At 38.1% G+C, this 26,496-nt stretch overlaps 1 protein-coding gene across 1 annotated transcript in view; it reads right to left on the bottom strand.

Moving 5' to 3' along the window:
* The window catches only part of slc24a4b (solute carrier family 24 member 4b), a gene marked incomplete at its 5' end in the record, with an annotated part of 40,501 nt that extends 27,843 nt beyond the window's left edge, over positions 1-12,658 (bottom strand). The window contains 2 exons of the mRNA XM_079375665.1: positions 3,884-3,997; positions 12,517-12,658. Coding sequence (XP_079231791.1) covers positions 3,884-3,997; positions 12,517-12,658 — 256 coding nt within the window. The remainder of the gene's footprint in view (positions 1-3,883; positions 3,998-12,516) is intronic.
* Positions 12,659-26,496: the final 13,838 nt, after the last annotated feature.

Here is a 26,496-nt window from a genome sequence, read left to right as displayed (position 1 = left end):
TGTCAGCTCACTAAAAGCCTCTTCCAAGAAGTTTTGTCTTTAAATGAATCCCCAAATTGATCAGCTAAACTCACTAATGGACTCTTCCAGACCCATCCCTAGTAGAAATAAGACATAAATGCACATAATCTGTGCGCAGACTGAAATGGCTGTGGCAGGACGTCCGATCTGTGGGGGTTAAAGGACACACGGCTGGTGGACGCTGAGCTCAGACTGATGACTGGAGATTTTGTGACGCTGACTCACGGCTTCTCTCATGAAGACCCACCTCTGTCCCGCTTCGGCACTGCCAAACGTCCTGGATCTGAACACAACTAACCTGCACTAGAACAAGCGTCCTCAATGTCACAACAAACACTCTGCCTTCCTCAGCCAAAACAGCCTTTTCTTTTTCTATCATACCAACTTTTTTAGCCAAAAAGCAGCTTGTTAAATGTGTCGAGTATCCTGAGCCCAGACTTACGTAACCCAGAGCGAACATCCCCCACAGAGAAATTACATCATTTCAGAACACCCAATATACACAGACTTTCTGCATACAGGACAAATAAAGACTTATTACGCAGCTCATATGTTGTGCATCACTTCACACTTTCTTCTTACATAATAAACTTTCATCATATTTCATTTTCCCCTTTTAAAATGTTGCATCACTATTGCATATTGCATATATGTATTGTAAAATATGTCATCTATGTGTCAACAATAATATGATATATAACGAATACCTTTTTTGAATGATATATTTATGAATATATTATTTTTATATAGATTTATTAATAAATCTCTTTCTCTATATATATGCATGTTATATTATATATAAAAGGCTTGCCATATGTATTGCTATTATTATTTTAATGAGTGTGTGTGTGTGTGTGTGTGTGTGTGTGTGTGTGTGTGTGTGTGTGTACTGTATACATGCACGCATAATATTTTAAAATGAGACGTTTTAATATGGATATCTGGTTTTTACAAGCTTTTCAAATGTTTCAGTAATAATAAATGCTTGATTGCTAGTTAAATACGTTATTTTCACCCGTCTCTGAAAAGGTGCTAACAAACAGAACTGTAGTCTAGGAGATAAATATGGCGACAGTCACAAAAAAGGTTTATAAAAATCTTTTATATATACATATTGCACCATGAAAATAACCATTATTTACATTTCAACAAAAGTCACTGCTCACGACACCCTAGAAACTTGCAAGCAACCACAACAACAACGCTTGCATTTTAGCACGGGCAAAGACCACCCACAGAAACCCAATAAATATTAAAGCTGTATTATAGCCAACATATAAGAAGAAGGTGAAGGTGAAGAAGGGACAGACAGGATGTCATCACTGTTTGCACAGCATGCTGCAAAAGAAGAGAAGGAAGGAGTAAAGCGTAATCTTCAGAGATTACCAGATTCCCAGAGTGTAATCTTGTCGACTGGCACGCGGAAACTCAGATTGAAAAGTTAGTGGCAAGAGACGAGGTGAGAAAGACAAACTGAGAGCGCAGATGTGGAGGTGTGCCGTTTCCCAGATAAGAGTTTTTACATTAACAGTCATGTTGACTGAAAGTAAAATCCTGAGTATACGGGATTCACCTGACGCCAGCTTCTCCTGTTTCCCTTCGCTGGATGATCAAACGCTCAGAAAAATCTTCAAAATGCAAAAATTGAAATAATAAAAAGAGCTGACCTGGAGCTCACATACATCAACTGTGTGTCTTGAAGAACATGTGACTTTGCTCTAATCCAAAACCAAGTGAACTGCTTTTTTATGATTATTAATGCATCGTGTTGTTATTTTAGCAGCGTGCTAATGCCCAAAACATCGCTGTCTCACATGAAACATTCACTGATACAGTTACTCAGCTAACAAGGAACGTTCTCAGAATGTTCTGGCAAGGTTTTTTTGTTCAGAGTTATCTGGTCTTTCCTGATGTTCTCAAAACATTTTATTTCTGAAACACTTTAGATGGAGATCTAGCGTTTTTTAAATGTTACTACTTGTTTCAGAACATACATTCACGAGTAGCATTCCCACAATTATAAGATGGAATGTTCCCTTAACATTCACATATGCAAAAAAAAAAAAAAAAAATTTTTTTAAAAACTGGAATGTTTTCAATGTTCAGAGAACAAAGAAACATTACTGTAATGTTTGCGAATTAAAAAAAAATTGAATGTTCCCTCTAAAATCTAGATGTTTTGAATGCTCAAAGAACATTCAAACATAGCCTTTCCGTGCTTGCAAAATTACAAAATGGAACGTTCCCTTAACGTTTGCAATAAATAAATACATAAATAAATAAAACTTGGAAGTTTTGAATATTTAGAGAACATTTAGAAGTAACATTTTCATAACTTCATGGGAATGTTAGCAAAATGCTTTTAGAACATATTTTTGTCAGCTGGGTATGTTGTAATGCTAAATTAAATGTTTAAATCTGAAAGAATATGTCACACTTAAACTACTAACACAGGTCAAATGTCTTCAAACATCCTCTGAATGTGTTTCAGTTCCACATCAAACACCTCAGTGGAGATTCTCTCTCTTAAATTATGTCTGACTGAGACTGGAAATGTATAAAGCTGAATAAACAGAACATCCACAGCTAAAATTAGACTATTAATTTGGGTTTGAGAGAATTTAATGAGAACAACTGCAGTCAGAATAACAGCCGTAAGTCTGGGACGGTGTGCACTGGAGAGAACACGAGTGTCAGCTAAACGCAGGCCTTTCTCTCCGGACCAAAGCTGATTAAAACTTCCACAAGTGAACAGCAAAGTCACTTTTAAATCACGCTTAAATCTCACTGAAGTTACAAAAAAACAGCCTGACATGGAGTTCAAATCTCCTCAAAGCTCTTAGTACACACTTTAATGCACTTCTGTGAGGTTTTCCATCTGCTGATTAACCAAAAACACACGATAATTCCTAGTGGGTCATTAGTGGCGTCTCAGAGAACCTAAATATAATCCTCAAACGCTCAATCCAACAGCACTGACACGTCAGACCACCAGCACATGACACCACACTTGAAATACACATATAAACCACTGCAAAAGGTGAAAAAACGGGGAAGAAGAACAAAAGTCGTTTTTTTGCTAAATTCTTTCAAATTATATACTGTATATGTGTTTGTTTGTTTGTGTGTGTTGTATGTAATTGATACAATATATAATATAATATAATATAATATAATATAATATAATATAATATAATATAATATAATGGCAATTTTATAAAATAAATGAAAATAAAATGTATTAATAAATTTATGAAATTACAATGATCACGGACCGCTAATCTAATAAAACATTATATAAATTTATACATAAAATATATAAATAAAATTAAATAAAATGATTGAGGAACACTAATCTCATAAAATTAAGAAATTAGTATATGTGTGGGGGAAGGGGGTGTAAATTATGAAATATCATATAAAATACAAAAATATTAAATATTTTTATATTATATAAAATATCAATGTAAACCATGTTACAGTGGTAATTTTTTTTAATGATTCTGTGAGTCTTTTGCAATTTACCACTGTAAAATAAAATTTATTTTACTTTATATTTTATATAAATATATTATTAATATATGTTATTTTAAAGAATTTTGCAACACTACTTTCTTTAGGAGATTAGTGTTCCGTGATCATCGTAATTTGATCAATTCTTTTCATTTCCAATGTATATACTGTCATAGTAAGATACTGTGGTATTTACACTCAGAGAACATCATGGTCTGATCGTGCTAGTTTCATTGTGCTGAAGTGTTTTCATGGCCGAAAGCTCACACCGGATCATGTTTTTGGAAGAGATGAACAGAACGGAGCATGAGCTGCTCTGTGAAGGCATGTGTGGAGATGCTCATCTCACCTGGCTCTGTGCAGTTCTTCTGCTCCGTCACATTATCAGCTGTGGAGGACATCAGCCGTCGACCCCAGTGATCATGTGATTCCATATCAGACTCCTCCACAATCATACCATGACCTGCAAATACAAAACACTCGTCAAGTCACCACACAATAAAAAAGAGAGTCATGCGGGGTTTGGAACATCATGATGGTGAGTATATGATGACAGAATTATCATTTCTGGGTGAACTATCCCTTTACTTAGCTCATTTAAGGCTATATTTCTCAAAGATAAGTTATTATAAACTTTAGGCAAGGCAAGGCAAGTTTATTTATATAGCACACTTCATACACAGTGGTAATTCAAAATGCTTTACATAAAAGAAAGTGAAACAGTCATTCACAGCAATAAAAACAGGGAGTTAAAAAAATAATAATAAAAACAAGGAATTTTAAAATGATATAGAAATTGATTTAAAATTAATTTAAAACGGTTAAGAATAGAAAATTATTATGCATAAAATACAGTGCAGTCAGTTCGGACATAACACAGTGCTCATTCAACAAATGCACAGCAGTTACGCAACAAAATGTATGATTATGATATTGAATACTAGTCTAGGAACTACTGCAATATTTTGGGAATTTCTTGAGGATTTTTTAATGTGGTAATAAATATTGTAAATTAATATCTTATATGTATTAAAATTAAATATCATTCATGTTAATTTGAATATTAACCATACATATTGTTGAATTATATTATTGCAAATACATTTTTCAATCAGTATCCTAAATTAATACTTGTACATGCATTAACATTAAATATTATTCATATTATTTTAAATATTAAGTCAATACAGTATATTTATAAATATTATTAATTTAAATTATTGCAACTAAATTATTAATATATTAAAATGAATACATTTACATGTACTAACATTTAAAGTTGTTTATATTATGCTTGGCCTTCACTTTACATTAAATATTAACCATATTAAATACAAATATTGCTAAATTAAATTATTGCAACTAAATTATTAAATCAATATCTTAAGCACTTGCACATATATTAAATATAATTAATAGTATTTTAAATATAAAGCATTAATACATTTTATTAAATTCAATTATTGCAACTAAATTATTACATTAATGTCTTAAAATTAATTAACATTAAATATGGAGCTAATATAAACCATAAATAAATAGTAAAATAATAAATATTAATAATTTAATTAAATAGATGTAGAATAAATTATTAAATTACATGGTTAATTAAATAATTGATTAAACTGATATCTTAAAATGAATGTTTTTACATGTATTATTTCCGTTAAATATTAGTCATATTTAAATATTAACCCGAAATAAATATAAACATTAAATATTATTTCTACTACCGTCAGCATACAATCAAACACTAATTAATTCAGCACTCAAACTACTTTATCCACTATACAAGCCTCGAGCAGTTGAATCTCATTAGCATCACACAAAAAAAAGGGTAGAGAAATAAAGTAGATGACTTTAACACAAAAGAATGATTTTGTGTTCTGAAGGCTGGCAGCATTTCTGAAGGCTCCACAGACAGCAGGTATTTGCTTCAATCACAGCGTGTCAGTTAAAGCACATGGCCTAACTCTGACTAGACTCTCATAGAGCAGCTCCAGGACAGAGACGCTTCTCAAAGAGCTTCACAACAAACATGGAAATAAAAGGACATTAGACTGAGATCAAACTGAAAAGACTTTTAGTCAAGCCTAAGTCTCTAATTAAGAAAAACTGGGGAAAATAATATAATTAACATCTAAAATGTGTAAAAACAGGAGCTACAGGAGCTTCCTCCTGGAGCTACAGAAGAAGAGAAGGAAAACAGGATTTGCCTGATTAGAAAGGGAGGGTTGAATATGTTCCCTCCGTCTTTGATCTTTCTTTCCTCAACCGTTAGGAGAAAAGCAATGAGTCTGACACAAACACATGCTTTTAATTTACTGTCATGAGAAGACGTTTCTGGCTGAGAGATAACAGATTTACTATTGTCTGCACGCTGTCAGTGCAGAACAATCTTTTAAGCTCCTTGTTTTTATTGTAATTAATGTCTTTGTGTTCGATGAGCTCTGGGTGTGAATGACACCTCAAATGGAGCCGCTTGTTTCTGCTCATCTAGAAGATCGTAATTTTGACTTGGTGATGATAGACATGCAGAAAACCCCCACAGACGTGCTTTACTCGCATATCTGCAGACTTGAGAGATTCCAGGAGTTTTGCATGCACATTCAGACAATTTCTATTTATTTTTAACCAGATTTGGAAGGCTGCTATAAAAGACTCCACATGATGAATAAATCTTAAATGAAATCTGAACACTTCTGTGCATCTGTGAACAAATAACACGAGTAAAACCAGCCCAGAACATGCTGTGTGATGCAGTGTTACTTTAAAAATGATATTATCAGTAAGTCATGGCAACTTATGTTTTTACATTAACTCATCAAATAATTTGATAATTTGAACAATTTCAACTCTTTTTTTGTCATGTGAATTTCAACTTGTTTTTTAAGTCAATTTCAAGTCATTTAAGTTGAAAGCTGATGTAATGTGGGGTTTGGGTTTAGGTTTTCATGTCTTTTATTTGGATATTTTGCCTTGTTTCCTGCTCTTGCCATGTGCTCCCTTAGTCTGTGTGTCATGTTCTCATTGGTTATTGTCTTGTCGTGTGATTATCAGTTCTGTCTGCTCATTGGTTGCTTTAGTCATGTGTCTTCTCCTCATTGGTTTGTTCATGTCATGTGATCCTCATTGTTTGCTATAAGTAGCCCCTTTGTTTCCATTGTCTCTTGTCGTGTATTGAAGTTGTAACCTGCTGTTGGTGAGTCAAGTCTAGTCAAGTCTGTTCATGCCAAGTCTTCATCTGTTCGGATTATGTTTGTATTCTTGGATTACTTTTGTAAATAAACTGCACTTGGGTTCTCAGTACGCTCGCTATTCAGTGGACTCCTACAGAATACACGACCTACAAAATGAACCCAGCAGTTGCCCTCCTTGGACTACGCCAGGGAAATTGTCCCATTGAACATGTGGAGGATTTCTGTTCTTTGTGCCACTTGGTGGACTTCAATGACGTGGCCCTCAAAGACACTTTCCGTTTCGGCCTCACAAAAGAAATCTCTTTGTTAATGCTTCATACACGCCTCACTGGACTCTGGCTAAATATTGACTTTGCGCTGTGGATTTCTCATTACAGCTGATTATACACTCTAAAAAATTAAGGTTTTTATTTATTTTTAACTCCAATGCTGGGTTCAGCATGTTGGGTCATTTTATTGGGTTGTTTTTAATATTTTCACCCAGCTGCTGAGTTCCAGTCAGAGCGTGGGCTTTTTGTGTCCTCTCTACAGGAGAGAGTGGTTCTCCGTGCCACCGTGCACTTCTTCAACAAAATAAAGCTTTTTATAAATTTTTTCTTTCATTTATAAAGTCTTTACTGTGCTGTAAATTGTATTATTTTACACAACGAGATGTCAGTCAGCGGCGGTCGTTGTTTCGCGCTGGAAATGCCTTTTGCCTCATAACATGTTTTTTATTCATTGTAATACTGAGTTTAATTTGTTAAAATATGTTCTCTAATTTCAGTACTGTTTGTTTTTGGAGTCAGTCACGCCATCTCTCAGCTACAAGTGAAACACGAGGCCACGGTCGGAAGCTTGCAGCCCTTCACCGGCTCAGATTTCGGTCACGCACCGGCACGTGAATTAGCACTATTTCTGTAAAAAGTGATTACAGAGAACGGTTGAATTCACTTAAATTACAATGCTATGTTTAAATGTTACATTTTTTTTATATGACTAAAATGCTTGTTAAATGAGTTTAAATGTATGTAATATTGTAAACTATGCTGTATTCACCCAAATAAGTTCAGTTTGTCTTGTATTTTGTCCATGTGGTCTTACTGGGTTAAAAACAACCCAACTTGGGTTATTTGGCAACCCAGCGCTGGGTAAATATTGGACAGAACACATGTTGGGTTATTTTGTCTCAGCTGGTTGGGTTAAACGTTTTACCAAACATGCTGGTTTGTTTTATTTAAGTGATCTATTGTTTTAAAATTAATATATTGCTGGCTTAAAATGGACTGGAAATAAATAATAATAAAAAAACCCACACAGAATTACTATAGGCAACCGCAATAATCAGAAGATGAACATTTATTATTAAAGGGGTCATCGGTTGCCCATTTTCCACAAGTTGATATGATTCTTTAGGGTCTTAATGAAAAGTCAAAATTTCTAGAATAAAAACCCTTTTTACCTTGTCAAAATCAGCTCTTTTCAGAGCAACCTGTTCTGTTGCATATTCCTTTAAAGGGGTCATATGATACAATTTCTAGTTTTCCTTCTCTTTGGAGTGTTACAAGCTGTTTGTGTATAGATAAGATCCCTGAAGATGGAAAGACTAAAGTGTCAAAACCAAAGAGATATTCTTTAAATGTTAAGACTCGACCACACCCTCCTAAATCAGCTCATTCAAACACACCCCCACATGTCTACGTCACTGTGTGGGAAGATTTGCAAAACACCGCCCAAATGTATACACAAAGAAGGTGGAACTATTATTCTGGCTGTAGTGCTGTTGCTGCCGCCAGCACCATGTCCTGGAGACGCTGTGTTTTGTTGTGAAAGCGAAAGTACTTTGTTTGGGCTTCCAAAAGAGGACACAACTAGAAATCAGTGGTTAAGTTGTATTTACAACACTGTTCCAGAACAGTTCAACCCAAATATTCGAGTGTGTGCAGCGCATTTTACGGAGGACTATTTCCTGAACCTGGAAGAGTAGCCTACAATGCTGGCTTGCTCAAAGGCTGTTTCTATAAAGTGGGGCAATTCCAACTTTGCAAGGACAGTCTGACGCTTCTGACTCACAGCCTGTAAGTACATTTCTACTACTGACGATTCAAACGCGAATTTTGAGCAGTGTAGAGTAGCGCTTGTTGTTTGTCGTTTCTCCGATCACAAATGCAGACATGGTAATGTTTACGCGGCACGATGCAACGCAACATGTAAAAAGACAGTATAAGTCATTATAATCAGTAATTATGTCCCCACTGGATGCAACAAATACCTCGTTTATAATGGGTTTTATTGTTTTTGTGTCGTCACGCCGGGAAACGCCATCACAATACGGTGAGGGGCGTAACATTTCCATCTCTCGCTTGAGGCATTCGGCCAATCACAACGCACCGGATAGCAGGCCAATCAGAGCATGCCTCGCTTCTCAGAACGATGAGCTTTGTAAAAATCGATGCGTTTCAGAAAGGCGGAGCACAGAGGAGTAACAATAATGTACAGTATGTGGAAAATGTGTATAAACACATTGCATTACAACAAATACACAAAATAATGCTCTTTTTAGCAACGTCATATGACCCCTTTAAATGCTAATGAGCTCTGCTCACCTGGCCCCTCTCTTCCGTGGGGTGATGAGCCATTCTCTGAGAGACTGTAAACTTTAGCCACATTTAGCCGCGGAACTTGCTAATTAGCACATTATTAGGAAAGGCGATTTGCAAAGATTCATAAAAAACTCCTTCTTCTGTAGGTGAGGCTGGATCACGAATGCAGATCGGAGGATGCATTCCCTTCAAAAACAAAGGTAATCCACTGTGTCTTCAGCGGCTCAGATGTCGGGAGTAACATGCGACTGCTATGTTCATTATTACATCCAACAACATAACACCTCAATCGCTTAGGAGCCATTCTTGTCTACATCTGCTCCAGCAGTGAAACAATGGCAGACTGATGACAGCTCACTCAGGGTGGGTCTAAGGTAAGACGGCCATGTCAATCAACAATCGTGGGAGGGGCCTGGGTCTGTGTGATGTTACACAGACAGGCATCTGAGAACAGCTTGATTTGAAAAAGGGGATAGAATTTTTAGGGATTAAATAAAAACCACTGGGTGGATTTTTATCATTATAGGGTGGATGTGTATACACACACTGCTGTTTTAAGTTTTTAAGTATATATTGAATTCGTTTTAATTTTTATGTTTTCCTTTTTCATATTTGAGTTAATTTTTGTAAATTTGTTATGTTCTCCTTTTTCATATTAATTTAAGGCAAAATTTTTGTAATTTTTATTTTGTGTTTTTGTCATATGTATTTTTTTTAATACTTCCATATAGTTTTTATTAATTTTCATTTAGGTTTTAGTTCTCGTTATTTAAGTTAAACAACTTTTGAAATATATATTTAATTTTATTTCAAATATTATTGCTGTATTTCAAGTAGCAACATTTTGTTTTAGTTTGAGTTTGGTATTCTGCCATTACCATGTAAATGTAAACATATTTAGCAGGCAGTCAAATTATTTGGAATTTATAAATTGTTATTTAAATTGTTACTTTCATATGATGATGTTAAAATCCATAAATGAATGACACATTTTGATCTCCCTTTGCTGTCCTGACAGACCACTGTAAAAAAAAAAAAAAAGGTTATTGGGGTACATTTTGAAAGAAAATACTATTTCTGTCTTTCATCTTTAGAATTTTGATTCAGTCTGCTGTTTCATTATTTGTGAAATTTACTAGAAATTTCTGCGTGAAAATTATTTTTTATCAGTGCTCATCTGTTACTTTGCATTTCCATCATAAACCAGAATTATTTTAGTAGCATTGACATTTGATTTATTGATTTTCTTATTAATATTTTAAATCTGTTTTTATTTTTCTGTTTTCATTTTTATTTTAGTTAGTAAAGTTTTAGTAAATGTTGTGTTTTTGTCATTTTTTTTAAAATATGTTTTTAAATATTTATTATAAATTTTTTATGTTTTGGTGTTTTTCTAAAAAAACAACAACATAGACATAAAATACCTATTGAAAATGAGTATTAACTTAATAAAAGCTATAAGGCTATATAATATAAAGCTACTATAACCTTTAAAGTCATAGGGGAAATATTCTATATTCTACTCTATTCTGTGTGTGCATGTATAATGCATGACATGACGGTTAAACCCATAAAGCACCATGAGCTTTTGATCAGTTCAGTGATATGCATGTGCTGTTCGGTTCAGATCGCGATCTGAGCTCAATGTTTCATGATACCAGAGGAATGTGACTTTCATTTGCCCCAGAGGAATCAGACGGCACACTTTACACACATGCTTGACCATAAAAGACAAATCACCAGAGAATAGTGCATTAAAATCTGACCATGTGTGCATAACGGACCCAACATACCGTCTACGTCTCACACTGCGGCATATGAGACAGAGCATCGCCACCAACACACACACACCCAAAACCTTGTGAGCTGACTACCTACACTTATGATGTGCACACATGCAGTCTAGATGGGAAGCTCACTAGGTTTGAGGACACAGCCCTCGTGAAGCGACCTGTATCTATATGTGTCTCTGCCTCTATTATAGCTCATAGCAAATAAACGTCCATATGCATCCAAAAATGTGCAGGGCAAACATTTATTATTGTGATTCATTTCATATAAACCACAAACAAGATAATGCCACTAATGAATCTCATAGAATTGATTTTCTGTAGATCATTGACCTCGAAACATACACAAATATCTGCATGTCTACACAATGATGCACATCTTTATTTCATACTTGTATTTAAGCACAGCTGTCCATTTCATATTCTTCATAATTTGTGTATAATGTCATGCCAAAAACATAATTATATATGTGTGCAAGACTGCAAATTAAATTTCTAACATAATTTGGAAATAATGGGATCAAATCATTTCAGAAAATTTCAGTAAAATCTGAACTGCATTAATATTTCTAAACAAAATAAAATATATTCACAATAATATTATATACATCTTTATTAATATATTAATTATAACCAATAATATTTATAATTAACATCATAAAATATTTTAATATTTTTGATTAAGTAATAATAAATAATCTGTGAATAACCCTGCTTTTTAAAGTTAATTCTTATAGGTTACTGATCTTAATAATGGCACTAATTTATAACAGAAATTCAATTAGTAATGCTGTAAAGGATAAACAAAAAATAGGAATATGTTTATTGACTAACACTCTTAAGATAACTATAGAATTGCAGTAATAGTTCAATTTAAAAATGAATATTAAAAAGTGAATTTAAGAATAGAAATTCAGTTAGTACTGTAAAATGCGTATGTAAGAGGGACAAATAAAATGGGAAATGTTTATAGAGTTACATTCTTAAAATAAATATAGAATTGCATTGACAGTTCACTTTAAAAACTCCATTATTGGCTCTAATTTGGGATAGAAATTCTATTTTCAATGCTTAATTTTTTATTTAATTTTTTGGTGGCTAAACTGTCAGTCAAAAGCTATTTTTGACACTTAACACTTCTAATATACTATCATTCCCATTTATGAATCTCACTGAATTGACAAGGGTAAATTATTGATCCGTATCCATACAGATGCGTATCATTTCCGTGCGTCTTATTTGCACGAACTATTGGACAGCTGTCCATTTCTGCTTGTTTTTAACGTCTATAGCAGCTGCAAAGTCAAATTCCCTCCTCCTCCTCCTGTAGGTTACCTGCCCATCATGATAGTGATCGCTCTGTGTCTGGGACATCTGAGGGCTTTGACTGACAGCCAGAAGCGGACTCACCTGTCCTGGTCAGGATGCTCGACATGCCCCACGCCACGAACAGAACGCTGCAGACCAAACACACCTGCGCCAGCAGCATCTCCCTCCTCTTGCGGACTTTGAACATCTTGGCGATGATGGATTTCTTGGAGACCGTCGTCATGGTGCGGTCCTGATGCTGATGCTGTTCCTGACCCGCGGTGGTCATCGTCGCGGCTTCAATAAGCGCCGAAACGCGCGATGCGCAGCCGGAGAGAGAGAGAGCACGATCAGAGGTCTGGATCCAGATACAGCAAGCGCAGAATCCCAGCCTTCACCGTCCCAGATCTCTGCTCTCATCAGATTCCTCCCCGCCGCATTGCAACAACGCTGGAAACGTTAAATTCCCGCATGCACGCATCCTGCGGCGCCGCGTGCGTCTGCCGTGAAGCGCGCGCGTGTGAACAACATCGGTCTCAGGTGATGTCCTTCGGTCCCTCTGCTTGTGAAAGCGTTCCCGCTCTTCCCATCTGGAACGTCGGGAACTTTGCGCTCCTCTGATGTCCACCGGAGATGCGTGACGATCCGCGATCCGGTGCTTTCACGGCGATCAGGCTGAAGCGACGCGTCACCCGCACCTACCGCGAGAGTGAAAGCGTCTCATATGAGCGATGATGACATGTTATCATGTGCATGCACACTTTCACTAATGCTGACATTCCAAATCTGGAAACCTGCATGAATATATAGTAGGTAAATTATTAAACAAATCTGATTAGAAAGTAAACAAAAGAACCGTAAACCCAAACATATAATAGCTTTGAATGTGAAATAAATCCTAAAAATATACATATGTATGAAAATTTACAAACACTACCGTTCATAAGTTTGGTTCTTTTATTATTTAGTTGTTGTTGTTTTTTAGTTCTTTTTGAAAAGTTATATTTTTATTCAGCAAGCACGTTCAGTTATTCAAAAGTGACATTAAAGATATTAATAATGTTACAAAAGTTTCTATTTTTAATAAATGCTGTTCTTGTCAACTTTCTGTTCATCGAAAATATCTTGAAAAACAAAATGTATCACGGTTTCCACAAAAATATGAAGCTGTACAACTGTTTTCAACATTGATAATAGTCTCACAAATCAGCATATTAGAATGATTTCTGAAGGATCATGTGACGCTGAAGACTGGAGTAATGATGCTGGAAATACAGCTTTTGCATCACAGGAATAAATTACATTTTAATATATATTTAAATAGTAAGCAGCTATTTTAAATTGTAATAATATTTCACAATTTTGCAGTTTTTACTGTATTTTTGATGCAATAAATGCCTTGGTGAGCAAAAGAGACTTTTAAAAAAACTATTTAAAAATCTTCCCAAAACGTCTGAATGCCAGTGAAGCTCATACACCTTAAAGGAATATCTTTGGATAAATACACAACGCGTCACATTAAGGGTGTGAATGTGTCACCAGAAGGTCAGATGTGAGTGTGTGAGTGTGTGTGTGTGTGTGTGAGTGAGTGAGTGAGTGTGTGTGTGTGTGTGTGTGTGTGTGTGTGTGTGCACCTGGTATTCATCACATCCTGGGGACCAAATGTCCCCACAAGGATAGTAATACCAGTAAATCTTAATCTTGTGGGGACATTTTTTGGTCCCCATGAGGAAACAAGCTTATAAATCATACAGCATAAAGTTTTTTGAAAATCTAAAAATGCAGCATGTTTCCTGTGAGGGCTAAGTTTAGGTGTAGGGTTGGTGTAGGGCAATAGCACATACAGATTGTACAGTATAAAAACCATTACGCCTATGGGATGTCCCCATAAAACATGGAAACCCAACATGTGTGTGTGAGTGTGTGTGTGTGTGTGAGTGAGTGAGTGAGTGAGTGAGTGAGTGAGTGAGTGAGTGAGTGAGTGTGTGTGTGTGTGTGTGTGTGTGTGTGTGTGTGTGTGTGTGTGTGAGTGAGTGAGTGTGTGAGTGTGTGTGTGTGTGTGTGTGTGTGTGTGTGTGTGTAAGTGAGTGAGTGAGTGAGTGTGTGTGTGTGTGTGTGTGTGTGTGTGTGTGTGTAAGTGAGTGAGTGAGTGAGTGAGTGAGTGTGTGAGTGTGTGAGTGTGTGTGTGTGTGTGTGTGTGTGTGTGTGTGTGTGTGTGTGTGTGAGAGTGAGTGAGTGAGTGTGTGTGTGTGTGTGTGTGAGAGTTAGTGAGTGAGTGTGTGTGTGTGTGTGTGTGTGTGTGTGTGTGTGTGTAAGTGAGTGAGTGAGTGAGTGAGTGAGTGTGTGTGTGTGTGTGTGTGTGAGAGTGAGTGAGTGAGTGAGTGAGTGTGTGTGAGAGTGTGTGTGTGTGAGTGTGTGAGTGTGTGAGTGAGTGAGTGAGTGAGTGTGAGTGTGTGTGTGGGGCATGTCGTTAACATCTACCTTTATTTCAGTTACATAATGACCTTGAAGGTCAAAGGATGGCTTCACACATGCATGGTGCATCCTCTAGACATATACAATCTGCACTGCTACATTGTGTCACGATTCATACTGTCACCTCATATCTCATCTATAAGCTTTTCATGAGGCTTTAAATAAAACAGCATTGTCTTTTTGTGCAACACACATTTACTTTAATGTCCAAATTGCTCCAAGTTGCTACAAGTCCAACATAAAACATTTTTTATTTCATAAACCACACACACACACATTTATATCTCTGTGTCCTTGTCCCAGGTCTGCTGTCCTTTACTGTTCAGCAGGCAGAATCCACTCCTATTAACCAACTTTAATAATGCCAGCGTTTGCCTTAATTAGCCTGACTTATTGTTGAACTATAATTGCTCACCGTGTTCAATTAAATGCTGGTCAAGTTCATAATAATGGAAACTTTTCATTCTCCTTTGCAATACAAAATATATACACACAGAGGAACGTGAGATGTGACCTCCAGAGAATGAGGACGTTCACTGTCATGATGATATACTAGACTAGAAAAACACCTGGACACATCAGCATCATTCTGCTCAAGATCACATAGGTGTCCTACAGCAGAGAATCACATTCAGTATCAAATGTATTCAAATGTTTGAGGGTCAGTAAGATTTTTTTTTACAGGCAGCGGCTATATACACAGTGTAAATAGCAATTAAATGCTATTTACACTGTGTAAATATATTTTTTAGCGATAGATGCTATTTACACTAAGTGGAAATAGCAATGCATTCTATTGACACCAAGTGAAAATAGCAGTATTTTTAAAGATATGCTATTTACACTAAGTGCAAATAGCTATAGATTCTATTTACACTATGTTAAAATAGCAAGATTTTCTGCTATACTACTTATTGCAAATAGTGGCAATAATCTGCACCTCAGTATTGTCGTATATTATAAAACAGTATGCAATAATAACGTATTGAGTGAAAATTATAGTTTTAATTCAAATTATTAAATAAAGCCCTCCCTACACCTACCCTAACCCTACCCGATACTCTTATTTTCAACTGTTTGATTATTTCCTTAATTTTATTTTTTTAATAAATGCCTTTTTGATGTAATATGAGATTTGAAAAGGGAGAAAAAGGCGGGCTCGAACTCGGGTCGTTTGCATGCCTGTAATGCACCTTAATGTTTTATGTTGTCAGTAATTCTACTGTAAAGCAATAATTCTAACAATTTGGAAAATAGCCTATTTCTCTATTGCAATGAGATGCACACGTTTTTTGATGTCACAGACAGCGCAAACACACGCAGGGATTCCTGTCCCACCGGTACACTCCAAATTTAATGCATCCACAAGCTCTTGCATCACTGGCAGGAAGATAAAACATTCATCATAATCACGAGGCGCATTCACTGTGGTGTGCTGGGGTTTGTTTGGATGGCATGCGTGCACACAAACATGTTCACCGAATAAACCGTGTCAGCCTGTGCCAGGTTCATTACACGTTAAACATCTCCCCTCCAACACTAATGATTACAAACCTGCGGGTCGGTAAACACTGACCTTTAGCACCGAACTCTCAGTCGCATCTGAGGACCAGTGCAAAAAATTAGACTGTTTATGTAATGCAGAAACTCGAAATGTGTATTTCTAGATATAGCGGCCTATTCATTTTAATGAAAATCCTGTCATCAAGTTATTTGTTAGCTACTAGGGTTCACTCTGTAAGAAATAATATAACAGAAATCAAACTGGCAGCTCATTACCAGGACATGATCAATTAGTCTTACAGATATTTCCGTTAACTAAAACACAATGCAATGCAGTGTAACATTCAAAATTCAAATTTCAAAAATTCAAATGAAAAATTTGATAGGTAAAACACCTGGAAACTCATTCAAATAATATAGTAATATCACATTGTGTCCTGTATTTGTTATTACTATACTAAAACAAAAAGTAAAATACAAAAAAAAAGAATTTTTTTTGAAAACATAGAACAAAAAAACAGAACAAAACAGAAAAAACTTTATTTCCAAGGAAACATTTCTCAATTTCACTTAGTTTTTAATTGGATGTACTAAAGTAACTAAAACTGAAATAAATATAAAAAAAAATTATAAAATCTACTATAATCTAGTGTTTCAATTCAACCACTTGCCATTAGCTGTGTGTGGAAGGAACGCAGAGGTTTAAGAGGGTAAACTTTACTCAGACAAAGACAAACCACAAAGGTTATTACTCAGAGAAAGAGCCCATTTAATCTGCAGTGACAGTATCATCATGATAAAGACAGTAACAAACGGCTTGTTTGTGTCTCTACTGCCGTTCAGTGCAGAAGAACTCAAAGTAAATTCACCTTGAGGACCATTGCAAAGCCCATTGTATCTTATACATGATGGGGTCGAATAGTCATTAAAACCAATTTAATACTCTCTAACCAGCTGAAAATTTTGTTGTATATCATCTTCAAGAAATGGAATAACCATTGTGACTTTAATTTTTTTTTTTTTAGTGGTACGTGTACAAATATTAATGGAGATACTATGGTATTAACAAAATTCAAGATTCATAGGGAGCTGTTTTCATTCTGTTGCATTTTACATTATTGCTACTCTCTTTTTTATAGATTATCATCTAATATCTGCACTGCCACATCTCTCTCTTGCAGAAAAATGACAGTGTCACCTTACCCACAATGCACTCTCATGTTGTATAATACTGATAGAGCAGGGCATAATTCGTTCTTCTTGCAGCACACTGACAGCTATTCCTGTACTTTCCTGCATATCACAAACTCCATCACCTCAGGAACAAACGTTCTGTCGATCATCTGCAATTCAAGCACATGGTGGATATTATCAGCGGTTATACTGAGCATATTTAAATAACTATGATTGTAACAGGTTAGTATCTGAAAATGTGCATGAGAAGATGGACTGAACTGAAAGTACATGGTAATGAACTGCAGAAAATACCTTTTTTTTGTTTTTTAATGTGAACATTAATGCAAATTTGTTATTAAATGACAATGCACTGCAAACAAACAAACAAATTTATTTATGAATTAATAAAAAAAACATTGTATTTTCCAAAAACAGGAATACGAACAATAGAAAAATAGAAACAATAATGAAAATGTGTTACTAAATGATCATTTAAAAATATATATTTTCCGAACAGGAGAAAAATAACACAAATTTGTTATTAAATGTTAATAAAAAAATATATATATATTTTCCAAAATGGGAACAATAATGCAAATTTGTTATTAAATGATAATTTAAAAAAATATTTTCCGAAAATGGGAACAATAATACAAATTTGTTATTAAATGGTTATCAAAAATACAAAATAAAATATATTTTCCAAAATGGGAGCAATAGTGCAAATTTGTAATTAAATAGTAATGTACTGAAAAAAAACATGGTACTTTCCTAAAATGGAAACAATAATGATCATTTATTATTATTATAACAATAATGCTAATAACAGTAATGTACTACAATAAATGCCATGGTATTTTCCCAAAATGGGAATAATAATGCAAGTTTGTTATTTAATGGTTTTGTAAGTCTGCTAAATTATTAAATGGAAAAACATCATCACCATGGACCCACATTCCCACTGATTTGCTGTAAGGAGGAGTATAATGTTATCAAGCATGATTTCATTCTGCTGACTGTGGTTAGAATCTGGAGCGGAGGTTTTGATTAGCGTCTTTACTAGCAGCTAATGCTGCCCATATTCACACATAATTAGTTACAATCTCACAGACCAACACAAACCTTCCAAATGTTCAATTTGTTTGCAAAAGCAGGCATGCACTCAGAAGACCTTAGTAACTGCATAGCAACCATCCAGAACACTGTGACTTTTGCATCAGAGAATGCAAAGCCCTATCTGTCCAGTATACTGCATGGATTTGGTGAGGATTGTGGGTAAATCGTAAGAGCTTTGAGCTGGTCCACCACTAAAGATCCCACACGCAGTGATGCCATTCGCTGGCTCCCAACTACTGCTTTGATTATCCATGGGTGAACAACAATCTCTCCCAACTGCTGCGAGGAGCACCACGACTGAAGATAAAGAGACAAGTCTGCAAAGTTTGGGAAAAATGAATACGGTTGTGGATGCACTGTTTCAGAAAAAAAGACAGTAAAAACTGTGGGTTAAAATGCTGTCAATCAAAGGTCATAGTTGTCAGATCATTTATTATGATCTAAGAAATAAGCCAAAAAGTATGATGTTTACAAATAAAAATATCCATATTTCCATTCCGAAGATAACTGCTTTCCACATCAAAACATCCAACACAAATCTACAAACATTCAGGTGAGGTAGCCAGTTTACTGCTTACTAGTGAAAACACTGATCAAAATACATCAAAATACATGCTAGACGGAAACACTGCATAATCAAGTTTGGAGCTTAATTCACTATATTCTCAATTGTTTGGCCTCTGAAATTTAGTTGGTGACAGTTCAAGTCCATCCCATTGGGCTGTCATTAGCATGTGGCTTAGCTAATTACATGATACTCACATTGATAAGCATATAAATAAATAGCACACCTAAATACTGGTACATTTTGGCAACAATTTTATAATCATGTTTTACAATCATAATGTTACTCATGTTGGATGTTTTTTTTCCCCAAATAGTCTCAGATTTTTATTAAAAGAAGGACTTACTAAACAGCTGTTGTACTGGAAGATGATGTCTTAAAATGCTGTCTAGGTAGGTTTTAGGTTTAGTACAGCGCTTATGTCACAATCTCGCCGGCCCTGAGGATGAGCAGCTGAACTTTGTGCTCCAGGTACACAGCGATCCATTTCTGGCCGGTCTGGTCTTCCAGCTCAGCTGTCAGGTCCATTAAAGCGGACTCAGCCTTATGAACGCTAAGAGGATCAGCTGATGGACATTTCTGCCGGTCCCTGTCACTTATCAAAATGAAATGCAGAGAGGTGGAGCTGGAATCATGCTCCACTTTAGCAAGGAATCGCGCTCGCCTTTTCTAAATCTCTTCAACTCTTTCACAGAGAGGATTACTGGAGTTGACTTACTCTGGGGGACATAAAACACGAGGACGGACAATGTTCTGGCCTTCACATGAAGCCTTTATATTTAAATGTCTCTAGAGTAGGCCTATATGTTATGTTCAGCATGTTACAGAGAGTTCTTGAAGTGCGTGCACGTGCATGAGTTGCGTGCGCGAGACAGAGAGTGAATAAAGAAAAAAAGCATCCGTTTAAGCTCCTGTGTAGAACTGAGTTCTTCAGTCAGTTTAAACATAACATTGACGACGAGGATGGCTGAGTTTAGCTTTCCGCCTCCTTCACCTTTTCTTCCCGTGCCTGGTGAACCGCCTATTTCCGTGGGCGAGTTGGTTCGATGGTTTCACAGTATATCTCAAGGCCATGGATTACACTGACATTTCTGACCGAAGAAAGATAGCCCTGCTTCGCCACTGTCTCGGTGCGGAGGGACAAAGAATATATCGTGCCCTTGGACATGCAGAAGTGAAGTGAAGTGACATTCAGCCAAGTATGGTGACCCATACTCGGAATTCGTGCTCTGCATTTAACCCATCCAACGTGCACACACACAGCAGTGAACACACACACACCGTGAACATACACCCGGAGCAGTGGGCAGCCATTTTATGCTGCAGCGCCCGGGGAGCAGTTGGGAGTTCGGTGCCTTGCTCAAGGGCACCTCAGTCATGGTATTGAGGGTGGAGAGAGCGCTGGACATTCACTCCCCCCACCTACAATTCCTGCCGGCCGGAGACTCGAACCCGCAACCTTTGGATTACAAGTCCAGCTCTCTAACCATTAGGCCACAACTTCCCTGGTGTCTATTTAAGTCAGAAACTTACGAGGAAGCGGTCGTTCTCCTCGCTAACCACTTAACAGGCCAGCAACGAGTACTGCTCCGCCGATACAAGTTACGCAAACGGCTGAAGCGTCCGGGTGAGTCCGTGCAAAACTATGTAACTAATCTGCAAGACATGGCACGCTCATGTAATTATGGGACTCTTCAAGATCAGTTCGTTCGTGATCAGTTTATTGAAGGGATATTGTGTGACAAGACTCGGGAGAAACTGTTGCTGGAACCAGACGAATTAACACTGGATAAAGCCGTGGCAATCGCACTGCAAGTGGAGGCAGCCACTGAATGCTCCACGCTTCTCGCTGATGCATGCCCCCTGGTGGATGCGCCCACGCAGCAAATGCGATCTGTCTATCTCACACACCACGGTCCATTTCCTTCAGATAAAATAGACACTGTAGAAGCATGTTTTCCAATGCAGCTTACACAGCTGCAAGGAAGTCGCAGAAGTTTAGTTTTCTGCAGCAACTGTGGCTCTAGCTCACACAACTCCAGGGCCCAAAATTGTCCTGCACGGGGACAGACATGCAGGAACTGCTTTAAAAAAAATCACTTTGCTAAAGTATGCCGATCAGCACCTGCTACGCAAGCATCACAGAAGCGACAACCGTCTGCCTTTAATGACTGCACTGAAATCAGACATGTATCAGTGGGCCAAACAGCTTTTAGGATAAGTACTGTGCTTCTCAGCGAGGTGAACCTTCCGCTGTTGATGGATACGGGTGCAGCAGCATCTCTGCTCAATGCCAGTACATACCACAAGTTCTTTTCCCATCTGCCACTGCAACAGCCCTGCACATCCCTCTGTGGTTACGACAGCCCTAAGATCACTATGCTGGGTGTTCTTCATGTTCCAGTCCGCTATGGCTCCAAACACCTGCCATCATTTCCCTTCTATATTACTGAGCGGGGTGCCAATCTCCTGGGACTGGATCTTTTCACATGCTTAGAATTCACGCTGCGAGATGAAAAAGGCTCAGACATCCACCCCGTCACCACTACCTGGCAACAGAGATGGCCGGCGCTGTTTGACGGACTCGGCTGCTTCACAGCTTTCACCCACAGACCTCTGGTGGATCCAGAGGTGTCGCTGGTCATTCAGCCCCTGCGCAGGATTCCTCTCGCCGTGCGGGATGAAGTGACAGCGGAGCTCCAAATGATGCTGGCTATGGGAGTGATCGAACCAGTCAATGCTGCCCCCTGGTTCTCCAACCTGGTCATTGCTAGGAAAATGGGGGAATACGAGTCTGTGTGGATTTCCCGACAAATACCCTTTACCCACAGCTGAGGAGCTGACCACCCACTTCTATGGGTCGACAGTCTTTACTAAGCTGGACCTGCACCAAGGTTACTTGCAGGTGCCACTCCATCCTTCCAGCAGAAACCTCACAGCGTTTGTCACACACACTGGGGTATACCAGTATACACGCATGCCATTTGGCTTGAGCTCTGCCCCCAGATGCTTTCAAAAGGTGATGACCACCATCTTGGCTGGCATTCCTGGAGTTGCCGTTTTCTTGGATGACATAGTAGTTCATGCAGCAGATATCCAGACACATAATGACCGTCTCAATAGGGTGGCCAGTGCTCTCTTGGAGCATAATCTTACACTGAATGCAGAGAAATGCACGTTCGCCATCTCAGCCATTGATTTTGTGGGGTTTCGTCTCATACCCAGAGGCATCGCCCCTCTCTAGTCAAATAACGAGGCAATTCACCAAATCCCAGAACCCTCCTCCTCTTCCCAGGTAGCCTTGTTTTTGGGCATGACCGCCTACTACCTTCGTTTTCTGCCTCAGTATTCCCGAACCACAGCACCCCTCTGTCAATTACTAAAGAAAGATGAGTCATGGAACTGGCCTGCAGAATGCTCCAAGGCTGTCCAAATGCTAAAATCCCAGCTTACTACACCACCCATTCTAGCTCACTTTGACCTGGACAGTACGACTATCATCACCTGTGATGCTTCCACACAAGCATTGGGTGCGGTTCTCTCACAGGAGCAGGACTGTGTTGTAAGGCCTGTAGCATTTGCTTCCAGGGCCCTGACCCCCACGGAACAGCGCTACTCTGTCTGTGAACGCGAAGCCCTTGCCTGTGTCTGGGCCACTGAGAGATGGCACGTCTATCTTTACGGACGGCATTTCATCCTCCGCAAAAACCATCAGGTGTTGATCACGCTTCTGTCAGCTTCTGGCTCAGGTCATAAACCCCTGCGCCTGCACAGATGGGGTGAGAGCCTGAGACAGTACGATTACCAGCTGAAATTCACGCCAGGGAGGGACAATGTGGTTGCTGATCTCTTATCTTGGTCCATTACCGCAACCGAACCGGCAGCCTCACAAAGCAGCCATGACGTGGAGCCAGAGTTCATCCAGATGCTACATGCATCTTTACAATCTGCTGTCTCCTTGGAAGAGCTGCAGAAAGAATCTGAGCATGACTCCATGTTAACAACACTCCGCACCTACATACGCTCAGGGTGGCCAGCGCGAGTGCCTGAGGAGCTAGTGCCATTTGCAAGAGTGCGGAATGTTGGGGTGACGTATGTGTTTCCATGGGTCTCTGTACAGTAGTGCCAAGCAGCTTGCGTGCACGTGTCCTATCAATGGCACATGAAGGCCATTTGGGCATTGAAAAATTTAAGCAAAGATGCCGGGACCTGGTCTGGTGGTCTGGACCGGGATATTGAGGGGCTGGTCAGGGACTGTGAACCATGTCTCCTCAGTGGAAAGACTGGACAACCAGTCCCAACCCCTTTGCAGCCAGTCCCATGGCCTTCACGTCCATGGGAGCACCTACAGTTAGACATCTGTGGGGAAATTCATGGCCATGGAGTTCCTCCTCATCAGCGCTTTCTAGTTGTCATCTGCGATCTCCATTCTAAATGGCCCGAGGTAGTACCGGCAGGGACAGTTACATCACAGACTATCACGAGGATACTGGACAGTCTGTTTGCTCATTGGGGCATGCCCCGTGCTATAACTACTGACAACGGGCCCCAGTTCATTTCTGCAGAATTCTCCACCTTCCTCAGCAATAAGGGAATTAAGCATATTTGTGTCGCACTCTACCATCCCCAGGCAAACGGTGGGGTTGAAAGGTTTAATCAGAGCCTTAAGAATGGGATTTGGGCGCATCTGGTCCATGGGTACTCATTTCAAATGGCACTTAATCAAACCTTGTTGCATTACAGGGCTAGCCAGGACAGCACCACTCAGGCTTCACCTGCTCTGCTCATGCTCGGCCGGGAGATGGAATTGCCCCTAGACAGGCTCAGAGCACAGGGCTTGTCTGCAGCAGTAGTAACTGGCCCCCAAGCAGCAGTCAAAGTGGCCATAAGTACAAGCCAGGGGCGAATGAAGGATAACTGGGGTGGTGATGGCGCAGTGGATAAGACACATGCCTTTGGTGTGAGAGACCCGGGTTCGAATCCACTGTGAGACACCAATGTGTCCCTGAGCAAGACATTTAACCCCTAGTTGCTCCAGAGGCGTGCGACCTCTGACACATATAGCAATTGTAAGTCGCTTTGGATAAAAGCGTCAGCTAAATGAATAAATGTAAATGTAAATGTAACTTCACAAGGTCAGGCATACTAACATCAAGGTACTGGACTGGGTGCGAGTTCGCAGACCTCACCGTAGCAGTAAAATGGCAACGTTTTGGTCTGAACCTCACCAAGTGGTCCATCAGCTAAGATTCGCCTAATTTCTATTAAGTGATGGCACATGCTGGCATGCTTGTAGACTGCAGAAAGTGCCCATCCCTCTTACACCAAAAAGAGGTCAGTGGGCAACAGAGCCCAACGCAGGCGCAGCACAAGGAGTCAGTTCCCCAGTCCCACGACCAGAACCAGTAGAGCCATGGCCGCTCCAGGCACCTCAAGGTTTCCAGCCCAGGGAGCCCCCACAACAGCCAGGACCTGAGCCGGCACCACTCCTGCCAGCAGATGGTCCTCACCCTCCTCAGCCATTGCTTGATGTTACCCAAAATGGCCAGGAAATGCCCCAGCAGGTGACTTTGTTGTGTTCAGCATGTTACAGAGAGTTCTTGAAGTGCGTGCACGTGCATGAGTTGCGTGCGCAAGACAGAGAGTGACTAAAGAAAAGAAGCATCCGTTTAAGCTCCTGTGTAGAACTGAGTTCTTTAGCGTTCAGTCAGTTTAAACATAACACCATGCAACTCTGCACATTATTAATAAATCATATAGACAAGCAGATGAGTGCAGGATACAAACGCAATGCGTTTAAAAACGGCTTAATGCATCAAGACAGTGTTTTTAAAATTCCAAACACTCTGAACACATTAATAAAAAATACAATAGACACAGCCCATGATACGAAGGCAACATGTTCTCACACGTTACGTGTTAAGCATTTTCATAGGAAAACACTTCACGTGGCTTAATGCATTAAGACGGTGTTTTTAAAAGACCAAACTCAGTAAACGCAGTATTAATAAATCATAAAAATAAGAAAACTGTTTTAATAGGCTGCATCCTTTTAGTGTTTTCCTTATAACGGTTTTCTATGGGAGGAAAGTGTTTAACCCATTTTTAAACGCATTGTGTTTGTATCCTGGACTCATCTGCTTGTCTATATTTTTGTCATTATTTATTAATAATGTGTTTACAGAGTTTAAAAACATTGTCTTTACACATTAAGCCACGTTAAGCATTTTAGAATGTCCCAGAACTTTCCATGTTCTCTGAACGCAAGTAACTGTTTAAAAAATGTCAAATGTAATGTAATGTTTAAAAAAACATTACATGAACAATGTATTAATGACATTTTTGTGCTAATGTTTATGGGAATGTTACTTTTAAATGTTCTCTGAAAACTGAAACTAGTAAGAAATAATGTTTAAAAATCGTTTGACGGGTGTCCAAATAAAAAGTTTCAGAAAAAAGTTTCATGAAAGATGTATAGATAATGCTTTTCGTGCAAATGTTTTGCTGACATTTATCATTTTGCAAACGTTATGGGAAAGCTGCCTTTAACTGTTCTCTGATGAGAGTGGTAAGTAATAACATAAAAAAAGAAAAAAAAGAAAATATGTTTCAGAAAAAAACATTCCACTGTTTAAATATTTAGTGTTAATGTTTGATAAATGTTTATCTTTTTGCAAACCTTATGGGAACGCTGCTTTTGAATCTGAACATTTTGAAACATGGAAGTAATTAGTAATGTTTAAAAATAATTAGACAAATGTCCAACTAAATGTTTGATGAACCCTGTATAGATAATGCTTTTGTGCTAATGCTTTGCAAACATTACGGGAATGTTGCTTTTAAGTGTCATCTTAACATTATGAAACAATACTAAGTTATAAATCTTAAAAAAGCTTAGATGAATGTCCAACTAAAAAACTTTCCATTAACAATGTATATACAACGTTTTTGGCTTAATGTTTTGCAAACGTTTATCTATTTGCAAAAAATTATGGGAATTGAACTTTTCAATGTCATGTGAACATTCTGAAGTATTAACGTTCAAAAAATGATGTATAATTTTTAGTTCTTTTTTGTTAACATTTTGCAAACATTAAAGACAAGACGACTTTAAAAAAACTATGAATGTTACTGCTCTGAGAACATTCGGTGTTAGCCGGGTTCTAGTGTGAAAATTACACCATTTTGCAATTCCCAAATATGAGATTAAAGTGCTACTACTATAATAAAAAGTACAGAGTAGTAGG

The sequence above is a fragment of the Barbus barbus genome, assembly GCF_936440315.1.
Source record: "Barbus barbus genome assembly, chromosome: 24".
In the NCBI taxonomy this organism is placed as follows: Eukaryota; Metazoa; Chordata; class Actinopteri; order Cypriniformes; family Cyprinidae; genus Barbus; species Barbus barbus.
This window is presented reverse-complemented; position numbering and strand designations above follow the sequence as displayed.